Source organism: Microcaecilia unicolor, chromosome 2, assembly GCF_901765095.1.
Source record: "Microcaecilia unicolor chromosome 2, aMicUni1.1, whole genome shotgun sequence".
Taxonomy (NCBI): Eukaryota; Metazoa; Chordata; class Amphibia; order Gymnophiona; family Siphonopidae; genus Microcaecilia; species Microcaecilia unicolor.
The window spans coordinates 612257876-612281364 of record NC_044032.1 but is presented as its reverse complement, the minus strand read 5'-3'; the positions used below and the strand labels follow the sequence as shown (position 1 = coordinate 612281364).

At 44.1% G+C, this 23489-nt stretch overlaps 1 protein-coding gene across 1 annotated transcript in view; it reads left to right on the top strand.

Moving 5' to 3' along the window:
* Positions 1-310: 310 nt before the first annotated feature.
* Positions 311-23489, top strand: part of MND1 (meiotic nuclear divisions 1) — a 163665-nt gene continuing 140486 nt past the window's right edge. Inside the window, exons 1-4 of the mRNA XM_030192692.1 lie at positions 311-433; positions 8501-8566; positions 9673-9730; positions 23125-23273. Coding sequence (XP_030048552.1) covers positions 431-433; positions 8501-8566; positions 9673-9730; positions 23125-23273 — 276 coding nt within the window. The 5' untranslated portion in view covers positions 311-430. The remainder of the gene's footprint in view (positions 434-8500; positions 8567-9672; positions 9731-23124; positions 23274-23489) is intronic.

Sequence of the window (23489 nt, the reverse complement as noted above, 5' to 3'; positions counted from 1 at the left end):
AATAAATTAAATACGTTTGCCCTATGGTAGAGTAATCGAGTTCTGATGATGCTGGGTCCCTGCCCTGATTTAAACTGACCTGGAAGAAAACCAGGACCTTGGAACTAGGGTCTGCCACCCTTTACTACATCCTTAATGCCCCAGCCATTTGACATGCATGCCCCCGCCCCCCCCCCCCCCCCCCGCCCCTTTCCTCTCTAAACAGCTCGGTCTCGCACAGCCCATCAGCCTGCGCCACACCACACAGAACCCTTATGTACGTCGTTGCCATGGCTACCGTCAACTAGCTTGCCTGGGACAGGCGGGAAAACCGCGTAACGAGACGTCACGCGCCTACGATTGACGAAAGTGTGTGGCGCTGAGTACGAAACACGTCTAGTGCTGGTTGTTTTGATGCTGCTGGTGTTTTCGTGTTCTGCAGGTGGCAGCCATGGTAATTTTGTTCTTTTAGTAGAGGGAGAGGGGGATTCCGAAGCAGTGTTTAGTTTAACTTGTTTTGCCGTTGCTGGTCGTCCTTTAGGTTGAGGTTCTTGACCTGTGAGGTAATTTGTTGGAGAGGAAAGTTTTAAGATAAATCAGGCTAATTGCACGTAGGTGAAAAGGCCCTGGTTTACGCTTAAACACGTTTTCATTTGCTCACAAGTGTATTTTCATCTGTACTTGAGAGCACTAAATCCTCTTTCAGCAAAACTAAGGATGCAAACAACTAAAGTTTGCAAGGCCTCCTCTGTGTCCGTACTCCATTCTTACTGCAGTACTATAGACACTACTTGATTTTCTCGCATTATTTCCCCTCCCCCCCAAAATCCCTGACAGGAGGCTTGTTCCAAGATGTCTTTTGGTGCTGTTTGGGAGTCTATTCCAAATTGCTTAAAGTGATATGACTGCCCTATTAGTTTAGTTATATAAAGCCCGTGTGCTAGGTCTGTGCAGTCTTTAAAGTGGACAGACACTGGTGAAACATTTGGGCCCAGATGCTCAAAACCTAATGCTGGTGATAAGAGTGATTAGTGCCAGAACTGAAGATCAGCCGAAATTGTATTTAAATACATTGAAATGGATTCAATTCAGGTGATTATGTATGAACTCCAAATGCTCAAAAGACTGTGCTGACACTAATGCACGCCTTAATGCCAGAAAACATACCGCCAGGTTGGGATGGGGTTTGGGTTTTTGCGGATAGTGAGACAAAACATGTTTGAGATGCCGAGCAAAGTCGGTAGTGAGGGTGGACATTGCTGCCTGTTTTTCAGTGCTTTGGTGTGAGTCTCTTAGGTAATTTAAATTGCAAAAAAAATTTTGGGAGGGGGCTTCTATGTCATGGCACAGGGGAAGGGTGCCAATGTGCTCTTGCACGTCCTGATTTGTCCTGGTTCATGCACACAGGAGCTTTGCGGTAAGCACACCTCTTGTGCACATGTGTTAGTCACGTTCCTCCCCCTTGCTCCCCCTAGCATGCATAAAATTTGCATCCATTTGCTTTGTGTATTGGGGGGCTACTTTTCAATGCTTTTCTTGCACTGTGAGATGTGCATTCTTGCCTCTAGCACCAGAGTTTTGAGCATTAGGTCCTTGAATTGTTTTTTCACTGCCAATTCTATTCTCTTCCAAAACCTTTTCTTTAAGGGTATCTCACCTTTTTTAAATAATAGTATGATTACTCTGCTCACGTTTTTCTTTTTCTTTTTTTTGTTACATTTGTACCCTGCGCTTTCCCACTCATGGCAGGCATATACTGTGCTAGCAGTATATGATATCACACTTAGGAGCCAGCTTTTCAAAATGATTGGGGGTGTTAAACCAAATAGAAAGTACCCCTCCCTGGAGACAAAGAGTTTGCACAATATTGGTGGTGCTCAAGCACCCATAGTGTTGGTTCCTATGGTATAACATTGGCATACATATTATAGAGTACGACCGCTGTTTCCGTGTTTTATTGGTCCTCTTTGGCAGAAGGGCACGTTGATGGCTGACTTGAACTGAGGATGTTCTGATATTGTTACTTCTCTCAACTTCTATCCCCCAAACAACAAAAGAACACAAGGGTAAAATAACTCTCCTCCCCTTAAACAGAACAAGCAGTCAGAAATGGAGCCCAAAGTATATCCCATTAGGTAAGGTCTTCTTTTTCACAGCAGTCAAGCGCTCCATTTCACAAATATACCAGAGTTTAGTAATGCAATGTATCAGAGAAGGAACTGTATACTGTTTCCAATGCTTCGCCAAATTAAGGCGAGCCACATGAAGTGCATGGCGAAATAACAAAGACTGTAGAAGGATAAGGCCAGCTGGTTTCCTACCCAACAAAAATACAGCAGGATGCCATTGCACTGGTCGACCTAACCACACTTGGAGATGACACTGTACCACCCTCCAATATGCTTGAGCCTTAGGACATGACCACCAGATGTGCCCATTAGTACCCAGCGTTAACCCCTCAAGCGTCTCGCCAGGTAAGTTACCAGCGATAAAAAAAAACCCTTTCTTCTATTTTCCTTGAAAGTAACAGCCAAAGAAGATTTCAGCAAGGCCTTCTCCAAAACCAGCCAATCATCAGCGGAAATTGTAACACCCAACTCCTCCCAATTAACCCTGTGAAGTGTATACAGTTTAATTCGTCTAGCCTTAAACCCATAAAGACAAGCAATAAGCCCTTGAGTACTGGAGTCCTCACACAAATCTTCCAGATAGGAGTACTCTCGCAAAATACAAGCCTGGTAAGAAGGGGTCTTTAAGAAATGTTTCAGCTGAACATAAGCATAGCGATCAGAAGACTGAAGCTGATATTCCTCTGAAAGAGTATCAAAGGAACAAATTCCCCATCATCGTACAACTGGCCCCACGTTTCTAACCCCTTCTGGGCCCAACTAGTAAATGAGCTCACCACCATCCCCGGAGGAAACAGCGGGTTATCAACAATCAGAGTATGTTGAGAGAGAGGAATGTAAGTAGTTGTAAATAAAGAATCCCAATAGTAAAGAGTGGCAGACACAGTGGAAGGCAACCCCCCCTCCCCCCCCCCCCCCCCCCCCCCCCCCCCCCCCCCGGCAACTTCCTATATTTTCCCGGGAGCCAAATTAGATGTTTCAACAAACAAGGGTCTACCAAGCACTGTTTTAGCTGAACCCATAACTTACGATCAGACGCATGAAATCACTCAATCGCAAATCGGGCTTGTGCTGCACAATAATACCACATGACCTCCACCGTGCATGCTACTCTCGAGAGTGGCCCAGTGGACCTTAGATTACCAGTGGTCTCAGGCGACAGGGACCCTAACGGATGTCCTTTGCATATCCCTAGAACTGGCTAATCCGATCCAATGTAACTCTGGGACTTCCATTCCAAATTCCACCACCTCGGAAGGTGTTGACAATGAATAACCAGGTTATTTGGATGCAGAGAGAAAAACGGAAAAGAATGGGAGATGCAACTAAATAAGGAACCAAAATTATATCCCATACCCAGACAACTGAGGAGAGAAGAGAGGGTATACAAATAGAAAAAACAAATTTGGGATGAACCTCAGGGGATGATATACAAAGAATGTCAGATTATAAGACGAGAGAATAAACAGCAATAACTACAAGAAGAGAAAGAAAAGATCTAGGGCCCTGTTTACTAACGCACCTACAATTAGCGCACGTGCTAACCATGTGGGCGCCTGTAGGGATATTATAGGCGCATACATGGTTAACACATGCTAAAGATACGTGCCTATAACAAGGCTTAGTAAACAGGGCCCCTAGTACGGAAACAAAAACTGATTTCTTTGTCAAAGAAGAAGCAACAGAAGATTGGAAGGATTAAAAAAAGTTGTCATTATTTATTATTATTTATTATTATTATTTATTGCATTTGTACCCCACATTTTCCCACCTTTTTGCAGGCTCAATGTGGCATACAGAGTGTTATTATGATATAGTCATTACATGATCTTAAATACAGTTGATAATAAGCTGAAGGTAGATGAGGATTTAGATGGAAAGGTGTTAGGTAAGGTCGTGTGAGAGGTGTTTTTTGAAGCACTTGAGTGGTTTAAGGAATGATTTGTTTCATTAAGGATGTCTTTTGTAGGCTTTATTGAAGAGATGTGTCTTCAAAGATTTGCGAAAGCTGGTTAAATTGTCCATGGTTTTCAGGGCCATGGGTAGTGCGTTCCATATCTGTGGGCTTTTGTACGCAAAGGTAGTAGCATATGCCTGTTTGTATTTAATTCCTTTACAGCTGGGGAAGTTCAAATGGAGGAATTTGCGGGCTGATCTTTTGGTGTTTCTGGGTGGTAAGTCTACTAAGTTTAACACGTAGAGTGGGGCATCTGCATGAATGATTTTGTGTACGGTCGTGCAGATCTTGAACTCAATTCGTTCCTTGAGCGGGAGCCAGTGCAGTTTCTCTCTTAGGGGCTTCAGACTTTCGTATTTAGTTTTTCCAAAAATGAGTCGGGCTGCGGTGTTCTGGCTGTTTGGAGTTTTTTAATGGTCTGTTCTTTACAGCCTGCGTACAGAGCGTTACAGTAGTCCAGGTGACTTATTACTAATGACTGTACTAGGGTGCGGAAGATGTTTCTTAGGAAAAAAGGTTTTATTCTTTTGAGTTTCCACATCGAGTAGAACATATTTTTTGTTGTATTCTTCACGTGGGTATCGAGTGTGAGGTTTCGATCAATAGTGACTCCAAGAATTTTCAGATTTTCTGAAATGGGAAGTTTGCAGTATGGTGTGGTTATGGTGGGGTAGTTGTTTGTGTTATATTGGGAAGTGAGAACTAGACATTGAGTTTTTTTCTGCGTTAAGTTTTAACTGGAATGAGTCTGCCCAGGAGTGCATGATTTGGAGGCTCTGGTTGATCTCGTTGGTTATTTCGTTTAAATCACTTTTGAACGGGATGTGGATCGTGACATCATCAGCAAATATGTAGGGGTTAAGGTTTTGATTGGCTAGGAGTTTGGCTAGTGGTATCATCATTAGGTTGAAAATAGTTGGTGAAAGGGGGGATCCTTGAGGGACTCCACATTCCGGTATCCAAGGTGGTGATCTATCAGTGTTCATTGTTACTTGGTAGGATCTGGTGGTGAGGAATCCTTTGAACCATTTGAGAACTGGGCCTCCGATTCTGAAGTATTCTAATAGGTGTAGTAATATTCCATGATCCACCATGTCGAAAGCACTAGACGTGTCGAATTGTAGTACAAGTATGTTCTTGCCGGTTGCAATTGTTTTCTTGAATGAATTCATTGCAGACACTAGTACAGTTTCAGTGCTATGATTTGATCGAAATCCTGATTGAGACTCATGTAGAATTGAGTGTTTGGACAGGTATTCCGTGAGTTGTTTCGTCACTATGCCTTCCATCAATTTTGTTATGAGCGGGATGGAAGCAACTGGTCGGTAGTTGGTTCCATTGTGCTTTTCTTAGCATCTTTTGGCAGCGGAGTGAGTAGGATATTTCCTTTTTCCGAGGGGAAGAGACCATTTAGGAGTCTGTGGTTTACTTGGTTCGTGAGGTCTTTTTTTAATTGTTTGGGTGCGGCTCTTATTAGGCTGGTAGGGCAAATATCAAGTTTGCATTGAGATTTGGCATATTTTCTGAGCCAGTGTGTGAGTTCCTCTACTGAAATCAAGTCAAAATTGGTCCACGATCGATTGGCTGGGTATTCCCCCGATTTTGGGTCTAGGCATTCAAGGATGCTTGTGTACTCAATAGTGTTACTTGGTATGATGCGTCGGAGCTTTATGATTTTTTTCATTGAAATAGTTCACTAGGTTGGTTGCCGATGGGGTGTCTATGCTATTCGATGTGACCTGTGTGGTGTTTAGGAGATTGTTTACAAGTGAAAAGAGTTTGTGCGTGTCCTTGTAATTTGGTCCTATTATAGTTTTGTAGTACGTTCTTTTGGTTTGTCTGATGTTGTATTTGTATTTTCTTTGTAGTTGTTTCCACTCTTTGTGTGTGTTCGTCTTTTTTTTTTTTTTGCTCCATGCTCTTTCTAGTCTTCTGACCTGTGTTTTTAGTTCTTTCAGTTCTTCGTTAAACCATGGGATTGAGCTTTTCCTATGTGAGGTTCTAGTTTGGAGCGGTGCTATCTTGTCTAGAACTGTTCTGCATCTGTTGTCCCATTCTTGTAAAAAATGGGGTGAGTCTGTAGTTGTTATCCATTCGTCGGTATATATTTGTTGCCAGAATGTTAGAGGGTCTATTTTGCCTCTTGTAGTATAGGTTCTTGTTTTTGTTGTGTCTCTCTTGTTTTCCAGAGGAGGGAAGTGTTTGCCTTGTAGTGGTCTGACCATGGTGTGGCTGTCCATTTTGTGTCTCTGATTGTGAGGTTCGCTTCTGATGAAAATTTGTGAGTTATGATGTCTAGTGTGTGTCCTTTCTTGTGGGTGGGTTGCATGTTGGGCCAGTGGATTTCCCATAGTTGGAGGAATTCCTTGCATTCGTGCACATTCTTTGTATTAGTATCTTCGTGAAGGTTGATGTCTCCTGCTATGAGAATATTCTGGGAAGACAGACAAGTATTCGATATGAAGTCCGTAAAGTGTATCTGAGCATCTTGCCAGTTAGCCGGGGGTCTGTAAAATAGGATTATGTTTAGTTGATCATGCAAGTTAGGGTGGATGACTCTGACTGAGGCTATTTCGAGTTGGGGGAGGATCGATTCAGCTATTGTTGTAACTGTGATTTGGGATTTATAAATTATAGCTATACCTCCGCCTCTCTTTCCTTCTCTTGTCCAATGGGTGATTTTGTACCCTGGTGGACAAAGCTCTAGGATTATTGGGTCTTTAGAATCATAAATCCAAGTTTCATTGATGAGAAGGAGGTCAAGATGATCTGCCGTTATCCAGTCAGTGATATTGTCCAATATTAGCACCATCTCAGTCCTTGGACAATATTGCTTTACCCAGAGACTCCTGATGCAGGCACTTTGCCAAAACACTGTGCTGTGTTGAGTCCTATTTCAGTGTTGATTAAAGACTTTTACTCCATTATCACGTCTCCTTGGATTTTTGGAAGGGTCCTGTTGATCACGCTACTCCCTCTCTTTACTTCCTCTAATATCAAATCATAAATGAGTGTTCTCTTATTCCTTATGAAGCGAGCATTGAATAACCCAACCTTCAATTTCTGAACATTTCTCTTAACACAGAGATTCACACTCTTCAAAGCAGTCATATTCCTGGCCACTCTTCAGCAGTTTCAAATAGAGGATAAAGAGCTATATCTGCCATTCTCTACCACTACCTCAATTGATTTAAACAAATTCATTTTACAAACAAAACCAAAAACACCAAAGCAAGGTATAAAATCCAACACACTACTATGAAAGATTGTCATTCAAAAGCCTTAAAGAATACTGTCTTGAACAAACCCTATTAAAAGTAACATCTTACAGCAGCATGCAAAGGGGTGTACAAAATTTGCCTATGTATTTTGTTGCAAAGCAATATCCCTCCGATTCTCTAATTGGCGCCCAAATCTGGGTACGACCCAGAGATGCACGTATAACATAATTAACGAACCAATTAACATCACTAACAGGATGCTAACAATTATAATTGTTAGGGGTTACGTGCACATGTGACTGTGCGCTATTTTATAAGCCTGGGTGCCCAAATCTCATAGCGCCTATCCCAAAAGGTGGCTTGATCTTGGGTGAGTCAGTGGCGTTCTCAAAAGATGTACACAGCTCTATAGATTTCTGGGGATCTGCACCTAACTTACGCACCAGGATTTACACTAGGTCTCTGCATAGGGAATTCCTGCTAGGTGCCTTTCTATAAAGAGTGCTTATCCAGGAACCAACCCCCTTTATGGAATAGCGCTGAGTGCTGATTTTTCCCGGCGCCTATTCAGCACCATTTATTGAATCCGGCTCTCTGTCTATAATGGGTGGGCAATCTCGAGGGCTGCAACTCAGTTGGGTTTTCAGGATTTCCCCAATGAATATGCATTAATTCTCCTTAGTAACTTTAACTGTTTTCAATGTTTAACAAAACTTTATTTATGAATATGCATGAGATCTAACACTTCCTCTATTGTATGCAAATAGATATCATGCGTATTCATTGGGGAAATCCTGAAAATCTAACTAGGTTGCAGCCCTCGAGGACTGAGGTTGCCCACCCCTGCTCTATAAGTTTAAAAAAAAAGCAGCAGTATGGTACTGTGGATAATTTAGTCAGTTTGTTGAATTTCTGAGGAGTAATACTTCAAAGCTCTTCATCAAGCCTGCTGTTTTAAATGACGCTGAATGGTGGTGTGGCTGCCATCTGAACTCTCCTGTTGTTCAGGCTTTATATCTTTGGATGCTGCATACAAAATAGAAGAGTGATCTTAAAGGGCAAAGTTTTTGAAAGCTAATGCAGTCACACTAAAATATGTGCAATTATAAGAAATTATGCATGGAAATGCAGCTTAAATGAAACTAGAATAAACTGGTTGTGATTTGAAGTGTAAATTGCTAAATTTATTAAAATGTGAAACTTTTTTTATTTAGTCAAAGAAAAAGGGGCTAAGTGTTGAAGAAAAGAGAACTCGCATGATGGAAATATTTTTTGAAACAGTAAGTTCTACTCTCTTATTGAGTGTTTAATATGTTTATATACTTGTGTTTATTTATTTATAACCCACCTTGACCAAGGCAGGTAACAAAATAACAAACAATCATAAAACATAACAAAATAAAATCAGACAAATAAGACTGTGTCTTCATATCTATATAAACCTACCGTGTGTTATCAAGACAAGGCAGTGGAAGAGTGATCCAGGTGTGGGCTGGGAAGCCAGGGTTCAAATCCCTTTTCTCCCACTGATGCTGTGACTTTAGACATATTAGTTCACTTTCTGTTGCTTCATGCACAGCTCATTTTCTAGCCAAGTGGATCTATACTGTACTAAAGTACCTGAATTATAATGTACTATAAGCTGAGATCTAGAAATGTGAGTAGTTTAAAACCTTTTAAAAAATCCAAATTCACTTTTTTTTTGAGTAGTCCCTTTCCATAATTAATTAATTATTTCAGCATATATATCCCACATTGGCTCAGTGTCACTTACCAGCAAAGTAGAATAGTTACATATCTTAGTTCATGCTTTTATTTTCATATGATTAAAGCTCTTTATAATTTTCATGTTTTTATATTTTTATATACCTCCTTCCTTAAGTCCCAAATCTCTCACCTTGAGCATGGCCAGTACATAGCCACTGTTCATCCCTGGGATCAGTAGCATGAACCTTGCTTCTATTTGGGATTCTGTCAGGTACTTGTGACCTGAACTGGCAACTGTTAGGAATCAGGATACTGGTCTAGATGGACCACTGGTCTGAACCAGTATGGGTATTCTTATGTTCTTATGCATTATACAGGTCAACACACATATCCATGAATTTATTCATACCTACTATAGTAGCAGAAATATATATCTGAAAATAAGTAGCCACTTATCTACCTGCTTTTGAATATTATCAGACAAATCTTATTATGTGGTTAGCAATAGTTTCAAGTTGTTAAAGATATTTTCATCTTAATTGTTTGAGTTATATTTTTAATTGAAACTATTTCTCGTTGTGCAATGGGGCTTACTATATGATTGTGTCTTCCATTTTATCATTTTTGGGGTAAATGTTTGCTTTCCATTAATTCATATGTGCTATTTTTTTCTTAACAGAAAGATGTTTTTCAGTTAAAGGATTTGGAGAAGATTGCCCCTAAAGAGAAAGGAATTAGTAAGTGATCTGTCTTTTTTTTTTTAATTGATTTTTATTTGGTAATAGCTGCTAGGGCTCTGTTTTAAACATAGAACATGATGGTAAATAACTTGGGCCAAACTACTAAACCAGGCAGTTATGCCCCTCCTATTATTAATAGTATATCTAAAGAGACAATCAAATGGACCTCAGACCTAAACCACCATAATACAGCCAACTGTCAGGCCCATCTACTCTGCTCAGTGTGCTTCCTGTTGCAAAGCCATAGCATTAACTTGATCTCCAGAGTCCTCTTCACTTTCTCTGAGATAAGGATCCTTTGTGCTTATCTCGTGTTTTCTTATTATTTGTGCCTTCACCACCTTCCCTAGATGGCTGTTTTAGGTATCCACTGCTTTTTTTTCTTTTTTTTTTTGCTGTTTTTAGGGCTCCTTTTACTAAGCAACAGTAAGCCCAACGCAGGCTTACTGCTTGCTATACAGGAAGTACCGCCGGGCTGCTGCTGTAGGCCAACGGTACTTCCCACTCCTAGTGCGCTGTCATTTCTGGCGCTACAAAAATGTATTTATTTGTGTAGCGCCAGAGTGTTCCCAGCAGTAATCGGGCAGGGCCCCCCCCCCTAGAAATGCCCGCTCAGCAAGTGCTTTACCATTTCCTGTAGGAAAGTGAGACTTCCCTTTTACTAGCTGCAGTAAAAGGGGGCTGGCGGCGCGCATGTAAAACGCGCTGACACCAGCCCCCTTTTGCTGCAGCTTGGTAAAAGGGGCCCTTAGTTTCTTCTTTCTGCTGTTACTCTCTGCCCCACCACCCCAGCACAGTTGGAACCAGTGCTGGAATTCTAGCATCATGAACATTCATTTGCAGCTACCTAGGGATTTTCTCTCGTTTTTAATAGACCTACCTTTTCATCCTTGTCATTGCAGCAACAGTCCTAAGGCTAGGAGTCCTATACCAGGACACTCTATGAAACTCTATATCATGGGTTCTAAATTGAGTCTCTAGTTGTCACCCCTAATAATGACCTCCAACTCATTTTCCCATCATCCTAGGGAGCTGTGAATGCTGCCTCTGCAGCCCTTCATAGTTCATACAAGGCATGGAAGATTCAGGGATTCTCCAGACAGTAGTGTGCAGCATTGCCAGTGGGCCAACCTGGAAGGTCATTTTCTTGGTGGCAGTTACTTCAGCTCATAGGGTCAGTGAGCTTCAGGCCCTAGTGGTGGATGCACCTTATACTAAGTTTCATCACAACAGAGTAGTTCTCCGCACGCACCCTAAGTTCCTACCGAATGTGGTGTGGGAGTTCCATCTGAATCAGTCAATTGTCTTACCAACATTTTTTCCCTGACCTCATGCCCACCCTGGCGAAAGCAGTTTGCACACCTTGGACTGTAAGAGAACATTGGCCTTTTACATGGAGCAGACGAAGCCCTTCAGACAGTCCGCCCAATTGTTTGTTTCTTTCTATACCAACAGAAGGGGAGTCGCCATCGGAAAATGCACAATCTCAAATTGGCTAGCAGATTGCATTTCCTTCACTTATGCCCAAGCTGGGCTGACTCTGGAGGGCCATGTCACGGCTCATAATGTAAGAGCCGTGGCTGCATCGGTGGCTCACTTATAGTCAGCCTCCATTGAAGAGATTTGCAAGACTACAACGTGTTCATCAGTCCACACTTTCACTTCTCACTACTGCCTTCAGCAGGATACCCGACGCAACAGTCGGTTTGGGCAGTCAGTGCTGCGGAATCTGTTTGGGGTTTAGAATCCAACTCCTCCCCCTAGGCCAGTTTTTACTCTGTTCCAGGCTGCATTCTGAGCTAACTGTATATAGTTTCAGGTTAATCTATGTTATGTCCTTGCCGTTGCGAGGCCCAATTCACCAATGTTCATTGTTTTGAGTGAGCCTGGATGTTAGGGATACCCCACATGTGAGAACAAGCAGCCTGCTCCTCCTCGGAGAAAGCGAAGATACTTACCTGTAGCAGGTATTCTCCGAGGACAGCAGGCTGATTGTTTTCACAAACCCTCCTACTTCCCCTTTGGAGTTTTCATTTGTTATTTCTTATGCTTTTTGATTTAACTGAGGAGACGCACACCAGAAGACTCTGGCAAAGCTTTGTTTATTTTTTGCTCTGCAAATGCCGATTCCCGGGCCAACGCAGACGTCGACCCACATTTGAGAGCAATCAGCCTGCTGTCCTTGGAGAATACCTGCTACAGGTAAGTATCTTCGCTTTTTGGTCGGGATTTGTTTGTAATTGGTGCAAGTTCGTCTGGAACAGTTTTGCAAGTGTTGTTCTGTTGTTGGATGAAATTAATAGACAGATTAGTGGAAAGTAAGTTACCAAATTGTTCGTTTGACCAAAATTTTGAGGGGTCAGTTTTACCTCTGGTTTTGAAGGTATGTGACGTGTTAGTAGGCTTACCTGCTTATTTTCGAAGGAGAAGGACGCCCATCTTCCGACACAAATCGGGAGATGTGCGTCCTTCTCCTAAGGTCGCCCAAATCGGCATAATCGAAAGCCGATTTTGGGCGTCCTCAACTGCTTTTCATCGCGGGGACGACCAAAGTTCAAGAGGGTGTGTCGGAAGTGTACAGAAGGTGGGACGGGGGCATGGTTAACAGATGGGCGTCCTTGGCCGATAATGGAAAAAAGAAGGGCGTCCATGATGAGCATTTGGCCGACTTTACTTGGTCCATTTGTTTTCACGACCAAGCATCAAAAAAGTGCCCGAACTGACCAGATGACCATCGGAGGGAATCGGGGATGACCTCCCCTGACTTCCCCAGTGGTCACTAACCACCTCCCACCCTGAAAAAAACAACTTCAAAAACTTTTGTCTTTTTTTTTTTTAGACTGTGTTCTTCACTATGCCTCCGTCCCTGTGACGGCAGTTGAGGACGTCCAAAATGTGGATGTTTCTGTAAGAAGGACATCCATGCCTTTGCTATGCCTCTGACACCCTTTTTATTTATTTTTTTGGATTTTGGATCACAAGTAGCAGAAGTGGGATTTGAACTGGCCACCTCTGGATTGCAAGACCAGTGCTCTAACCACCAGGCCACTCCTCCACTCCCTTGAAATTTGGCCATCCCTGTGGGGGGGCAGTATGCAGGTTCCTGGAGGGGGGGAGGTATGTGTGTGTCAGCGGAGGCATAACGAAGGCGTGGATGTCCTCCTTTCAAACATTTTGGACGTGCTCAACTGCCCCCCACAGGGATGGCCAAATTTCAAGGGAGTGGAATAGAGTGGAGGAGTGGCAGAGTGACCTAGTGGTTAGAGCACTGGTCTTGCAATCTAGAGGTCGCTGGTTCAAATCCCACTGCTGCTACTTGTGATCCAAAATCCAAATAAATAAAGGGGGTGTTGGAGGCATAGCAGGCACAAACATCCACATTTTGGACGTCCTCAACTGCCGTCGCAGGGATGGATGTCCTCAACTGCTGTCGCTTCCCCTCCTTAGGAAGGAAATCGTGTGCAAATGAGCTAACAGCGAGCAGCTCATTTGAATGCAATTTCCTTCATGCATACCCGTTCCTTTCCGGATCGGTAAGGGAAGGGCTTTTTCCATTCGGTTAGTGGGACCAGTTCAGTACAAATGCTGGCTCCTCCCATGACCAAATGGCTTGGATTTGGTCGTTTCTGAGACGGGCGTCCTCGCTTTCCATTATTGCCGAAAACCGGGGACGACCATCTCTAAGGTCGACCTAAATTTCATGATTTGGGCGTCCCCATCCGTATTATCGAAACGAAAGATGGACGTCCATCTTGTTTCGATAATACGGGTTGCCCCACCCCTTTATGGGGCCGTCCTTAGAGATGGGCGCTCCCGTTACATTATTCCCCTCCAGATGAATGGGTGGATTCTTTCTAGTTTAGCTTGAAATAGAGTTTGCTATGGTCTGACCAAGGTATTGGGGACCATTGTGGTTCAGATTTGTCAAAGTTAATAGGGTCTGTAAATTTGGTGGCTGATAAATCTAGCTGATGTCCTTTGATGTAGGAGCACATTCCATTGAAGAGTGAGAATTTCCAGACATTAAGGAAATCAAGGAATTGTTTAGTATGTAGATTGATAGCATTTTCAAGATGTAAGTCGATGTCTCCAATCATAATGATATTGTCTTTATTGACACATATGTTGGATATAAATTCAGTAAGTTTGGCCTCAACCAGGTTCCAGCTATTGGGAGGATAATATAGTAATAGGAGGCAGATAGGATAAGGAATCATCTTTTATAGAACAGGCAACAATTTCTAGGTTAGGGGATTGAAGCTTTTGCCTGGAGGAATGATTTATAGATAATAGCTAAGCCACTTCCTCTCTTTTTGGCTCTGGGGAAATGAAGAATAGAATATCCAGGTGGACAAATGTCTAGGACTGTTAAGATCATCCTTTGCATGTAACCAAGTTTCGGAGATAAAGGCTATATCGAATTGAGCTTCGGTTATCCAGTCTTTAATTATTTCGGTTTTGTTGACAACCGAGCGAGCATTGGTATAACCTATGGGTAGGGGCAGGTAGGAATGCTTATCAGTAATTGACAATGGGACTTTCGTGAGTATGCATTTGTTGTATGATGTTTTTGTTATGATACTTAGTGGGAAGTGTGATGTTTGGAGCATTATGGAACAGGTATTGAGATTCTAAAGTAAAATAATTATTCTCCAAAGACAAGCAGGCTGATATTCTCACAAGTGGGTGACGCCACGTCGGCCCCGGAGGATTTTAAAGCAAAATCTCAAAATCTCTTTACGGCGTTCCGTCGCGCGAGCGATCGTACTGCGCATGTGCACACACCTCTTCCCGCTCGCCGTGCGGACACGCCCCTCAGTTTTTCTTTTTCCGCGTCTGAGGAGATACGGAGTTCGTTAGGGCTTCGTGTTTTCTTCAGGTCTTCGGAGTTAAATCTCTTTTTTATTTTTTCATTTGTACTTTTCATGGCAGGCTCATTGTGGCTTATATATACAGGTATTTTTTGTACCTGAGGCAAGAAAAAATTTAAGTAATTGCCAGAGTCACAAGGGGCTGTGCCTGAACAAAGCATATAAGCTTCTCTTTTCTTTTTTCTTGAAAGTGCTGGTATATTGTTATCTGTGGGCTCTCTCTAGCCAGCAAACTAAACAAGCCCACATTTTTAGGATCCATTTATTAAAACTTTACAAATGGCTCTCCAGAGCTGTGTGTGACAGCCTGCTCCAGCACACCACTGTCTTTAAGCCCCAACAAGTGGTAAAGGTGTATGTCACAGGAAAAACCAGGAACCTAAGCAGGTGCATCCCTGGTCAGCCACTGAATGGGCAACCTGGTGACACAATATCAGTGGTGTAACCTTTGAAGTGAGTCTCCACCCGCCTCGGCGCCTCCTGCTCTGCAGGTCATTCGGGCGCATCGGAGGATGTGTCTTGGGCCGGATCATCTCCCTGTGAAGCGCAAGTAGTGTCTCAAAGAAACGAGACGTATTCTACTCTGCCAGGGATGCCCAAAGGAGATCATTCTGGAGTCCGACAGAGACCGATGCACGCTGGGTATAGTTATGCATCGAATAGGTCTCCACCTGCCTCGGCGCCTCCTGCTTGGCAGGTCATTCGGGCGCATCGGCGGATGTGTCTTGGGCCGGATCATCTCCCTGTGAAGCGCAAGTAGTGTCTCAAAGAAACGAGACGTATTCTACTCTGCCAGGGATGCCCAAAGGAGATGCCCAGAGCTTTCTCCCTCGGTTATGGAGGTATCCGGGCTTCAGACATCAGTCGGTGCCGAGAGCGTTGCTCCCTCTGTTATGGAGGTATCCTGGCATTGGACGTCGATGCACCGGTACGTCGGTACCAGGTATCATCGGTACCATGGGTCCCGTCGGCACCGGGTATCATCGGTACCATGGGTGCCGTCGATGCCGAGTGTCATCGGTGCCATGGGTGCTGTCGGTACCGGGTATCATCGGTGCCATGAGTGTCGTCGGTACCGAGTATCATCGGTGCCATGGGTACTGTCGGTACCGAATATCATCGGTGCGTCGGTACCGAGGAGTATCGATACCAACTACATTGGTACCATGGTCGGTGTCATGGGTCCCGTCGGTACCGGGTATCATCGGTACCATGGGTCCCGTCGGCACCGGGTATCATCGGTACCATGGGTGCCGTTGATGCCGAGTGTCATCGGTGCCATGGGTGCTGTCGGTACCGGGAATCATGGGCACCATCGGCACCAGGTATCATGGGCACCATCGACTATCGGTACCGAGTATCATGACTGCCATCGGTACCATAGTATCAGGTATCGTCGGTACCGTGGATACATGGGTATCAGGTATCATGGATGCCGTCGGCACATGAGTACCATCGATACCAGATATCATGACCAGGTACCATCGGTGCCATGGGTGCCATTGGTACCAGGTGTCATGAGCACCGTCGGTGCCATGTGTACCATCGGTACCGTCGGTGCTGTTGGTGCCGGATATCATGGGTACCATTGGTACCACATGTCATGGCTACCATCGGTACCAGGTATCATGGGTACCATCGATACCAGATACCATGACTATCATCGGTACCAAGTACCATGGGTACCATCGGTACCATGTGTATCATCGGTACCATGTGTATCATCGGTACCGTCGGTGCCATGGTCTAGCAGTCTGGTTTCGATTCCCTTGCATTTCCAGACTTTGTCCTTGGCTTCGGGACCATGAGTACCATTGGATGCCATGGGTGCTACCGCCTCCTGCGGCATCTGGCTTTTCACCTGGTCTCCTTCACCGATGCTGCCTCTGGTATGGGTGTTCGCACCCTACTGGGGCAACTTCTCGACCCATAGTAGACTCCATATCGGACGTGTTTGGATCTGAGCTGCTCTGTTTGAGTAGTTAGTTCAGTTCAATGATGGTCATCTGACATTACAGTGGAGATTGTGAATCCCAATGCCCAGATGCTAGAGGTCCTGGACTACTATCTTCACCTGAGTCTTCTGCACTCAGAACAGATAGGAGTTCTAAGAACTTACTTCGGCGCCCCCGGGGCCAGAGCATACATCCTTAGCCTCTTTTGGAGAATGGCGTACCAGGCTGGCATGATCGCATCCCAAATCAAGTCTTGTCAGATCTTTACGAGCATTCCCACCGGAGTAGGCTAGACCTTTTCACCAAGTGGTCAGGTAGCACACGGTGTGTCGCAGGTTCCTGTCCAAGGGCATTTTCGACACTTGTAATGTAACACCTAGATTTCTGCTCTAGGTACAGTGATGCGCAGACTCTCATGACTGTGTGCCTCTCTCCTGGAGGAGGAGACTCAGCAGAAAACTGTAGATATGCTGTACATACACTTCCTCATCTTGGAAGTTCTTTAGAGAGAGGAGTAGTTTTCCTTGTGCCTTAAGGGGTCGTACCTATACTCCTACTTCTCGACAGCCGGTTCGGGCTATGCCTCAGCACGCTCGTTCTAGTCAGCGGCGTGCACCTAATCAGGCCCCTGCAGCTATTCCCCAGGAAACAGAGGGGTTTTTGACTGGCTCCAATTCAGTATAGCCACTAAAAAAAAAAAAAAAAAAAAATGTCCGTACCGGCCATTCTGCCTGTCGGGGGGGAAGTTTACATTTTCTCCACCAAAGGTGACTTCTTTTATCCTCCAACCGGTGGGGTTTTTCAACTAGTCCGGTTAGGATACATTCTCAATCTGGAATCAAACCCTCCACATTGTTCATTGGAAGCTTAATCCTTTAGCTTCCATCAAAAGTGAGTACTTGCAGAGGAACTCTCTGCTTTTCTCAGCGCCAATGCAGTCGAGCCCGTTCCACCAGGGCAAGAAGGGTTGAGATTCTATTCCAGGTCTTTCTTTGTGGGTTGCGTCCCATCATAGACATAAGGGGCCTAAACAGATTTGGTTCAGGATGCTTTCCCTGGGCATCCTTCTTCCCATACTTCAGGAAAACGATTGGTTATGCTCTCTGGATTTACAGGATACTTATACTCTCTTTGCATCCAGAGTATGTTTTTTTCCTAGTGCCTGGCTGTTGTTGCAGCGTATCTTCATGGACTGGGAGTGCATGTGTTCCCTTAACACGATGATTGCCCGTCTCAACAGATTACAGCACAGTACATATTGAGACTTCTAGACACATGGCTTCCGCATTTCATGTAACTCCCATGGCACTTTTGCACATGACATCCGCTCAGTGCATCCTAGCTTCCCAGTGGTATCAAGTTTAGGGTATCTAGAGGATGTAACCCGACTGTTCGCCAGTCTTCGGTATTCCCCTCAGAGGTGGTTAATTCTCTCTATTTTGATTCTGAGGCATCTTACTCAGTCAAAAGCTGCTGACGAAGGTTGCATCCCTCCTGGCTATCCAACCAAATTATTTTAATTCAACAAACAATCGGGTTGTGATGTACTCGATAACAAAGGAGTACTGGATCTTGCCCTCTGAGTTAGGATGCCATGCAGATGTAGCGGTGGGCCCGCAATGCGGCATGTTTTCTCCAAGCCACTTATCTAATTGGCGTAAACAGCAGTCTGGCCGACAGGCTGAGCAGGATAATGCTACAGTTGAGCATGCCTATAGTTCGAAAGACCCCTCAGTGGATCTTTTGCTACTTAGTCCAATCGCAAAGTCCCTCAGTTCTGTTCCAGGCTGCAGGTTCACGGCAGGCTACCATCGGATGCCTTTCTCCTTCTTTGGGAGACAGGTTTTCCGTATGCGTATCCTCCCATACATCTGGTGGAAAAGACTTTGCTGTTTCTCAAGCAAGATTGTGGAACCATGATTCTGATTGCTCTTTTCTAGCTGCGTCAGATAGGATTCCCTCTTCTTCTGGAGTTGGAATGTTTTCCAGCTCTCATTACGCAGAACGAGGGGGCACTTCTACATCCCAACCTCCAATCTCTGGCTCACACGGTCTGGATGTTGAGAGTGGGGTTTCGTTGAGTTTTCCAGAGTGTCTCCCGACTCTTGCTTGCTTTCAGAAAAGATTTCACAAAGAGGTGTTATTCTTTTTCATGGAAGAGGTTTGCCGTCTAGTGTGACAGCAAGGCCCTAGATCCTGCATCTTGTCTTATACAGACCTTGCTTGAGTTCTTTCTACACCTGCCTGAGTCTGGTCTCAAGACCAACTCTGTCAGTATTCATCTTTGTGCAATAGAGCTTATCATCAACGTGTGAAAGGTCAGCCTTTAGCTGTCCACTTCACGAGAGGTTTATCTCTCCCCCAATATTGAGAGAATTCCTTGTATGTGTCTAGGGGAGATTATTTCTGTTGGGCTTAGCACCCACAATAATTTTGACAGTTGGCTCTTATGCTTCGGCCAGAGTTCCTATCACTCCTTATCCAGTATCTTGGGGTCCCAATGTCGTTTTCATCCAGCTGCTGCAAGCTCAATTCGGGCCACTGGATTCCTGCCATCTGAAGTATTGGACCTGGAAGGTCGTTTTCCTTAGTGGCTGTTCCTTCAACTCGTAAGGTCGGTGAGCTTCGGTCTCTAGTAGCTCAAGCGCCTTACCTTACTTCTCATCTTAACAGAGTAGTTCTCTGCATGCAGACAAAGTTCTTACTGGCGCTGGAATCAGAGTACCAGCTGATCCAGTCAGTTGTCTTGCCAACATTCTTTCTCCCTCATCTTACAAGCCCTGGCGAAAGCAAGCTCCGCACTTTTTGCGTGGAGCAGACGAGCTCCCTCGGACGGTCCGCCCAGTTGTTTATTTCTTTTAATGCCAGTTGCTGTCGGAAACTGCATAATTTCTTCTTGGATAGCAGAGTGCATCTCCTTCATTTTTGTCCAAGCTGGACTGACTCTAGAAGGCCATGTCACGGCTCACAAAATTAGAGCCATGGCTGAGTCGGTGGCTCATCTAAGATCAGTCACTATTGAAGAGATCTGCAAAGCTGCGGTGTGGTCATCAGTCCACACATTTTTCATCTTACTACTGCCTTCAGCAATAGCCGACTCGTCAGTCGGTTTGGGCAGTCGGGGCTGCAGAACTTCTTTGGTGTTTAGAATCCAACTCCAACCCTCCTAAGCCCATTTTTGTTCTGTTCCAGGCTACACTCATTTAGATATTTCTTCTTTTCAGGTCAATTTTATTCTGGCCTCGCCGTTGCGAGACTCAATTGACCACTGTTTGTTGTGTTGTGTAAGCCTGGAAGCTAGGGATACCCCACTTGTGAGAATATCGGCCTGCTTGTCTTTGGAGAAAGAGTAGTTACTTACCTGTAACAGGTGTTCTCCGAAGACAGCAGGCTGCATATTCTCACAAACCCTCCCACCTTCCCCTTTTGGAGTTGTCTCCTCCATCTTTTGGATTTAACTGAGGGGCGTGTCCGCACGGCGAGCGGGAAGAGGTGTGTGCACATGCGCAGTACGATCGCTCGCGCGACGGAACGCCGTAAAGAGATTTTGAGATTTTGCTTTAAAATCCTCCGGGGCCGACGTGGCGTCACCCACTTGTGAGAATATGCAGCCTGCTGTCTTCGGAGAACACCTGTTACAGGTAAGTAACTACTCTTTTTGGTATCTGGTAGGTAACCCATATAGATAGTGCCTAGGGGTGTATCACAGGGATATTATAGATGAATTCAAAAGCATTGGTGAAATGACTTGTGTGTCTTGATAGAAAGATTAGGTAAAGTAACCAGTGTAACAAGATTTTTAGCAAAGTCATTATACAGCACTGAGAAAAGTGATTTTATTATTTATTTATTTTGGTAACTGTGCATAATGTAATGTGAGGTAAAGGTGGTGAAGAAACAGTGTTGATTCCTAGTAATGTTAGAAGGTATCAATTCTTGCAAACCAAAACAGACAAGGAATGGTAAGAAATACTGAATTTGTCAGACTACAGCATTAATATGACCTGATTTAGAGTGAGGAGTCAAATAATGAGAACATAGAGGGGTATGAGATAAACTAATTATACATAAATGAGTTAACAAATAGTAAACTCACTGACATCTGTGAAAGTCCAAGTAGCAGGAAATGATGCACTTCGATATTCCGCTATTGTTGACGGTCAGTTCTTAGGTCAGTGGAATGCATTTATCAAGTTACTCTCGAAGTTGCTTACAAAGAGTATCGACTAACAAACCTGGTTCGGAATACTTCCGAAGACACTGCTGAAGTCGCGCACGAAGGGGCGCAAGCCTTAGCTGTTGTAGACAGATTCAAAGTGGAGCGGGAGGTGATATCAACCACTTGGTGCACTTTCTGATTGGTTTGTTGCAATGCAGTGGTAGAGGAAGGTCTGGTTTAGCCTCCTAGGTGGACATGGGCGCTAAACTGCAGATACCAGTGATGTTTAGAGGGTGTACCATGGATTTTGATGTTTCAGTAGTTATATTCAAGTTCAAAGAGGATAGGAGACCTTATTAGGTTCTAGAATGTGGGACCTTCTTCTGAGGAATTGCACCTTGTTAAAATTGAATGTGAGACATGAAGGGACGCACAAGGGGACATGCTCCTTTGCCATGCCTCTTCAGCGCTACGCCTCAGAAGCAGGCTGCCTATTGTGGGACGTGCTTGCTGGCATCACTAACTCTTTTTGAGATTGTTGTGAAAGATGGTAGATGATGGCTGAGGAAAACCTTCCCCAACAGCAGGCTATAATTAAAGGTTGGAGCTCACAGATCTAATAGTGTAAGCTACTGTAAAAATGGGAGCTCAGCAGTTCTAATAAATGTGTTGACTGCTGTAAACGTGAGAGCTCAACAGTTCTAAAGTAAGTGCAGGCTTACAGTGAAAGTGGGAGCTCAGCAGTTCTGATGGATGTAGAGCATCAGAAGCAGGCTGCCTATTGTTGTGGTGCTTGTTGGTGTCACCAACAGTCTGTCTGGTTTGAAATTATGTTGTGAAAGATGGTAGATGATGGTTGAGGAAAGCCTTCCCCAAGAGCAGGCTATAATGAATGTAGGCTACTGTAAAAACAAGCTCAGCAGTTCTAATAAATGTGTAGGCTGCTGTAAAAGTGGGAACTCAACAGTTCTAAAGCAAGTGCAGGCTTACTGTGAGAGTGAGAGCTCAGTAGTTCTGTTGGGAATTGCAAAGCGTCTGTGCTTTTTCATCCACCAAAGGGAGATAGGTTCTATAGAGGTTGATGCCTTGTTGCAGCCTTGGCCCCAGTGGGAGCAGCTCTGTGTATTTCCTCTGTGGTCTCTCATAGGCAGGGTCCTTCAGAACGCGGACAGCAATCCATTTGTTCTGATTCTGGTAGCTCTGGATTGGCCCCTCACTGCCTATGGTATGCAAATCTTCTTTGGCTACCTTACCTAGGGGCAAGGGACTCTTGGTTCAGGGGCTGGTTGTGATGGAGGATACAGATTCTTTCTGGTTTGAGAGGCTACTCAACATTGGTTATTGCTAGCTTGCTCAAAACCTGCCGATGCTCCACCTCCTTGGTTTGTGTCTGCATGTGAAACACATTTGAGTGGTGGTTTGAGGAATTTGTTTGTCCCCAGGGAGGCTTCTCCCTCCTGAAGAATTCACAAATTGGATGTCTGCAGAGTGTTGTGAAATATGAAGGTCATTAATTCCTTTTGTGCTCTTTCACAGTCTGCAGAAAGGGCAAACAGCATCAAAATTCTCCATTGTGTGCTAGATAAAGGCAATAATTGAGATGGGACCGCTTTCTGTCTCAAAATATGTCAAATGGGCTTCATGCTTGCTCCATATGAGTTCAGGCCACATCCTGGGCAGAAGCAAAGGCAGTGACTCAAGGGGACATTTGCAGGTGGCAGTGGGTCATTGTTGCATTCCTTTGTGAAACACTACAAGTTTGATGTGTTTGCCAGAGGGGACGTAGCCTTTGGCAGAGCAATAATTTAGAGGGTCTTATCATCTCACGCCCACTACGGTATTGCTGTTGTACATTCCACTTGACTGGTGTGCAGGATAAGGAAGGGGAAAATTATTCATACCTGTTAATTTTCTTTCCTTTTCCTTGAATCTTGCCATACCAGTCCAGGACTCATCTGTGAAGACTGAGGCTATGGGAATTCTCAGGTGTTGCCTGTCTTCCAAGAAGAGGAAATTATATTGTAAAGAATTTTTTGTAAATGGTTTAAGAGTGTGATTTTTACAATGGTTCCCGTGGCACACAGTTTGATTTTCCAAATCTGCAAATAGCATACTGAGGTGCACCCTTTTACTGTGATGTTACTGTGGTTTAATTTGATATCTCTACGTCTATCTTCTGGTCGAGAAGGGACACAGCCCACTTGGCTGGACAAGTGTGACAGGATTCAAGGAAAGGAAATTAACAGGTTTGAATAAATTTCACCTTTAATTGAGTTGTTAAAGTGCTGCTTTTCAGTTAATTTAAGATGTAGTTTAGTTTATATAGTAAAACAATTGTTTCAGAACTGTCATGAGTATATATGTGTGTGCTCTTAAATGAGTTATGTTGTATTTGGCTTCCTGTAGCCTCCATGTCAGTGAAAGAGGTCCTGCAGAGTTTGGTTGATGATGCCATGGTGGATTCGGAGAGGATTGGAACCTCCAATTATTTCTGGGCCTTTCCCAGCAAAGCTCTTCATGCACGAAAACGAAAACTGGAGGCCTTGGAAATGCAGGTAAGTAACAACTTGAGAGCTGCCAATTTATTACTTAGTTTACCTGGATCTTTTTGTATTTCCCTTTATACTTCCAAGTGAGTTAACATCTAAATGCAACAAGACTTTGTAGATAACTTATAGGCAAATTTGTTCTTGTCATCATGTTCTTGATTAAACAAAGGTTTTCTGCATATCCACTAGTTCAACCAACATTTTTCCTCTACTGTAAATACA